The sequence below is a fragment of the Nicotiana sylvestris genome, chromosome 12 (genome assembly GCF_000393655.2).
Source record: "Nicotiana sylvestris chromosome 12, ASM39365v2, whole genome shotgun sequence".
Lineage (NCBI taxonomy): Eukaryota > Viridiplantae > Streptophyta > Magnoliopsida > Solanales > Solanaceae > Nicotiana > Nicotiana sylvestris.
In genome coordinates, this window is record NC_091068.1 from 70,529,199 (window position 1) to 70,534,578 (window position 5,380).

At 46.0% G+C, this 5,380-nt stretch overlaps 1 protein-coding gene across 1 annotated transcript; it reads left to right on the forward strand.

The window, feature by feature from the left end:
* The first annotated feature begins 210 nt into the window (after window positions 1-210).
* Window positions 211-4,972, forward strand: LOC138883196 (uncharacterized). The gene is made up of 10 exons (XM_070163861.1): window positions 211-277; window positions 891-1,216; window positions 1,569-1,760; window positions 1,834-1,913; window positions 2,040-2,282; window positions 2,334-2,376; window positions 3,654-3,803; window positions 3,982-4,101; window positions 4,212-4,322; window positions 4,526-4,972. The coding sequence occupies exons 1-10, from the start codon at window positions 211-213 to the stop codon at window positions 4,970-4,972; spliced, it is 1,779 nt and encodes a 592-aa protein (XP_070019962.1).
* The last annotated feature ends 408 nt before the right edge of the window (window positions 4,973-5,380 follow it).

Sequence of the window (5,380 nt, forward strand, 5' to 3'; positions counted from 1 at the left end):
TAGCATGAAGGATTTTTCCATCGAGAGGCCTTCATCTACACTAGGTTGATGCGAACACGTGTCCTGATTCATCAGCATTATGAAAGATATAGATAAAGTATGGGCGGACTGCCAATGGGATAAAAAGGTGCTGGTCGAGATTCCTAGCCCTAAAGAGATTATAACGGACTATAAGGCCAGCTTTCTTTATGTGTACACATACCGTTCACCATGGGCCCTATCGACTCCTCGGACCCTTCATCTCCGGCTATAAACCTGGTCATTCTTGACTTCTATTGTAAGTACCAGGTGACACTTGGCTAGATTTACCCCAGTTTCTGGAGGATAGTTTACATGTTTTGCTAGTTTTCCAGCAAAGCCAAGAGTACGACTTTTACCCTTGATCATCTGATCAGGCTGTACAGTCCCTGTCTTTTTCGAGGCTTGATTAAGATTCACCCTCGATCTTTGAAACCCTTTTTCTCAAGTATCGATGAGCACAAGGATTAGGTGTGCATGAGCTGGTTTATCCTAATAAGGACCTCGGACATTATTCCAGCTGGATGGATGTCGTTCCCGGAGAAGTGAAACTTGAAGCATAAGTGCCTCTTCTTTGAGTATGTTTTATTGTCTTCTTACTTATTGTCTTCTTACTTTCTTCTTAAAAAGATAACTTTCCCTTTGATCACACAGCCGCCCTTTGGTATCCTGAATCTGTTCTGGACCTGTTGGGGTGGATTAGGGGATTAAATACCTCGTTCCCCTATCTCGAGCGTTCTTGGCCTGAGTTGGCTAAAATGTGGTAGGTGGCCAAGAATCATGGTAAACTCCTTCTTGCCGCCTCTATCATGTTTTATATTTCTTCCTCATATCCTCTGTGCTGATAAACTTTGATTATTATGTTTGTGCAGGCCTTGGCAATGGAGTGCAGATGAGACCTCCTCCTGCCGGCGAGGGATGGTCCTCTAAGTCTCGCAGGACTCGAGCTGAGGCCGAGGTCTTGTCTTCATCTTCCAGAGCGGGTTCTAGTGATGAGGATGAGAATGATGATGACGATATCCCTTTAGTACAAAGAAAAAGGTGGGGCAAGGATACCCCCCAAGTGTCTGCGCCAACAGCCGTTGAGTCGGGAATGACTGATTGTACTCGAGCCCATGCTTCGGAGGATCTTGAGAAGGGCTCGGATGCGGTTCCTGAGCCCCTGGCCGAAAGTGATGCAGCCCCTTCTGAGGAAAGCGTTGTTGCTGGTTCCAAAGGGCCCAGACCCGGAGCTTCTTGGGGATGGAATTTGCCGCTTGGCAATAACGACTCCCTGGGTGGCCTTAATTTGGGTCCTCGGTTCTAACCCGGGGAATTCAGGGATGCTTAGGACCCATAGGCTACCAAAGTGGAGGGTCCTCTCGAAGGGGGAGATGAGCTTGACAAATTCCTTAATGGTGTTGATGATGTCAGTGAGGATATTGACATCGATGTTCCCAACACTATCGAGTAAGCGGAGAAGTTTCACCAGAAGGTGATAGCTTTTTATGTACACTTTTCTAGTCTCAAGTACCTTTCCTCGTTTTTCTGACTCTTCTATTTCGTTGTAGGCTAAGAAGATGTATGATCACGCCTTCTCTAGGCTCCAAGACGAGCTTTCATGCTGTGGAAAGGAGCTCAAGAAGCTCACCTCGGGACTGCAGGAGTCGGAGGCCTCCTCTGCCAGAAAGGAGGATGAGTTAAGCAAGATTTGGGCGAGTTTGGAGGGAGCGCTCCGAGAAAAGGCTGGCCTTGTTGAGAAGGTAACTTGTTATTCTTAAATTCGTTCGCCATTCTCATAATTTGAAGTTTACTGACTTATCTTTTCCTTTGCAGATCGAGCAAAAGAATGTTCTTGCGGGGCGACTTTGGGAAGATGTTGCTGCTATGAACACGGAGATCCTCGAGCTGAGGAGGTGAAACGAGGTTGTGACCTCGGAGTTGGAATCGATCTAGGGTATTCTCCAAAATGCTCGAGGAGAGGTTTATGTGCTAACTGCGGCCAAGTCCGAGGTTGAAGATAATGTCGCTACATATTTGAGGGATGTCGCCACTATAAATCAACTAGCCCAAGAGATATCAGATGAGGCTGAGCAAAAGCTGACTCGGACTGTCGCCTATGCTCGTGCAAAGGCAAGGAGGCAAGCCTTAGAGGAAGCCAGTGCTAAAGTTTCCGATCTCTCAGCTGAGATCGAGGAGGCTCGAGATTCGGAGAAAGAATTGGCACTCTTGGTCACTTTGGATGAAGATCCCGAAGGTGGTTCAGAGGGCAGTGGCGATGAAGAGTAGGCCTGTGTTGCCTTTCCTTCTCTTTTTTTTTGTGTATGTGTTCCCAGGGAAATAGGTCTTGTAAAGGTTCCCCTTACAAACATATTTTTGGTAATGTAAAAAAAAGATTTTTTGTTTCTAGCCTTGCATTCTTTATTTTTCAGCGATCATGCGGAATTCAGTCTTCGAATTTTGATGTTGACTCTTAGGAGTCCATATTTGGAGGCAATCGGGACCCTAGAGATCGGGCACCATCTCGAGATTAGGTCGATAGCTCCTTTGGGGCTGATGCTTATAATAGCAGAAATCCTCGGGGTCTCAATATTTCCCGAGCACCGCATGATAGCATTATTCATTCGACATGGTAGTAGGGCTACCAGGGTGGTCCCACCAGTACATTTCCCAAAATGTGGTGCTGTCATGGTTAGACCTAATTGGTCTTCCGGATAGGCGAACAGTCGCCGCTCGCCTCTATATATGTATTCGCTCATTTCTCAACTGGGGATTCTGCTACTCTGGGTAACTATCACTCTCATAGAACTTTTGTTCTCTGTGCTAGTTCTCTCATCATTTCAACTAAAAGCCTTCACCCAAATGTTTATCCTCCTCTTCCTATTTTACCGTAGCCATGGCTGCTACATTGAAATTCGTTCATCAAGGAGAGGAGAGTTCGGCCTTTGTTCCGCATTCGGTCAGAGGTACACCAACAGTATCCTGTGAGTTGACCTCGAGGTACTTTGTCTCGAGGATAGACTTTAAGTTAGAGAGACCTCCCAACGTTCAAGGGCATCGGGAGCATGTATCGAGGTTTATCTCCTCAATAGAGGAGGAACATATCGAGATGATTAGGAAAGACTACGGATGGGGAGAAGATGTGGTACTGCAGGTACCTTCCCCGGAGGAGAGCATCATGACCCATGTCGAGGGGTTTTTGAACGTGTATACATATCCTTTTACATTGGGCTTCCCTGACAGGGTCGTGCTTGAGTTCTGTAGGAGGTATCAAGTAACCCTGGCGTAGGCTCACCCATCCCTTTGGAAGATAGTGTTGATGATAAAGTACTTTGGGGATAAGGCCGCACTCAAATTCACCCTTAGCCACTTCGTTAGGTTATATCGGCCTCTGAATTACTGGGGCTTTATTACTTTAAGACGTCGATCCATCCGATCCCCTGCCATTAACGACGAAGAGGACGAGGATCGAGAGTGGATGAGCCGGTTTGTTCGAGAACGGACAGTCAATATTATCCCTGTAGAGTTTTTGCCATTTCCTGAGAAATGGAATTTCACACGTAAGTGGTATACTTGTATTTTTAATGCTTTGTCCATAGTGGAGGCGAGCTTCATAGAGATGTTTTTTCATTTCTTTCTCTTTAGCGATTCCTTAGCTGCCGAACGAGGTTCCTAACCTGGCTGAATGGTCTCATAAGCTAGCAGCTTGCTCAACCTATGATAAGCGCAACTGGCGAGACTTGTCCAAGGGGAGATGGGAGGCAAAACATCATGGTAGGTGTTTAGTGGCTTGTTTCCTCAGAAAGGTACTTTCTCTTTAGCGCACTAACTCTGTCGTTGCAGGTGTTGGAGAGATTGCCGACCTCGGGATTGAGGATCGATAATAAATGGAAAGAGTCTTTGAGGTATGAGGATGCTCGCGTTGGGGCGAGTCCTTCTCTGAGGTTCAAAATAGACGAGTCAGATGATCTTTCGGCTTCATAGGTCTCTGTTTTTGAAAAAACATTTCTCGTTCCCGTGGAAGGTACTTTGAGGGACAAGGGTAATCCGACTCCTCCCTCTTCTCCTACCGAAGGCACTTCGAGGGAAACTAAGCCATCATATGTATGCTCGACCTTTGGTGAGGCTCAACGGCTTAGCTCTATGGTAATTTTTGGTCCCTGGTATAGGTTTCTTTCAGTTTCGCGTCTTTCTTATTGAGCTTTCTTTTGTAGGCCTTTAAGAAGCTTAGGTCCAAGCTATTTCACCGTGATGCCAGGCTGCGGAAAGCTTTGGATCGGGAGAAGTCCCTTAGGCTTCTTTGCACGGAAAAGGAAGATGAGCTGGTATACCTGTGGTATGAGGCATAAGTCAAAACTATGAAAACAATCTCGAAAGACAGGTAACTTATACTTCATGTCGATGTATGCTCCCCCTTCCGCTTTCGGAGATTAATATTTTGATGTTTCAGTGGAACAATAAAACGGAGGAGTTGGAACGACTTTGGGGCGAAGTTGGTTAGGTAAAACATGAGTGTAACGAGTTGAAGGCTCAAGAAGATGCCCAAGTTGCGACCAAGGAGGATGCTTTGTCTAAGGTTTCCGCTCTTGAGGTGCAACTCCAGAATTCTTGTGCAAACAATTTTGTCCGAGCAAATATGATTACAAGGCTCGAGTCTGAGTTTTTGAAGGTGAAGGCCAAAGTTGTGGATGCCTGGGCCGAAGCCTTAATGAGCCACTATAAGGCTGACAAGAAAGTGGCGGTCTATTTGAAGGGCGCTACTGATGCTAGAGCTGAGCTGAGAAGGGCTCTTGACCATGAGAGCAAAAGCAAGGAATATGCTCGGTATAAATCTCGAAGGGAAACCCTCGAGGAGTTCCATGCTAGAGGCTTTGACCTCTCGAAAGAGATGAAGCAGGCAAAGGTGGATGAACATGACGCTAGGTCCCTTCTATCTGATGCCGAGGATAGCGAGAAAGAGGCCGACGAGCCATAGTTCCCGAGGGGACATAGATTAGGCCTTCATTTTCTAATTCTATGTGTAGCGTTATCAATGAACATTTGTAAAATGAAGCTTGTATTTTTTCACATATATGTATAAAGGAAACCTCGCGGTTTTATTTTTCATGCATTTCCCTTTGCCTATTTTGCCAGATGAATTGGTCTTCAAGTTAAAAAAGAATCATTAAATTTATGGTATGGCTCTGGGGCTCATTGGGCTGGCTCGTAGGCTCTTACGCGCTTGGTGGGAATGACCTTTGGTGTAAGCCATCATTTGAGCTCTTATGCTTTTGCTCTTAGGTATATTTAGCTAACTGTTTCGGGTTCAGTCTCCGAGTCGGGTTTCAACTCGAGCTTATTCGACCCTCAAGTTTTTGAATTTCAACCTGGCCCTTAGGCTCTT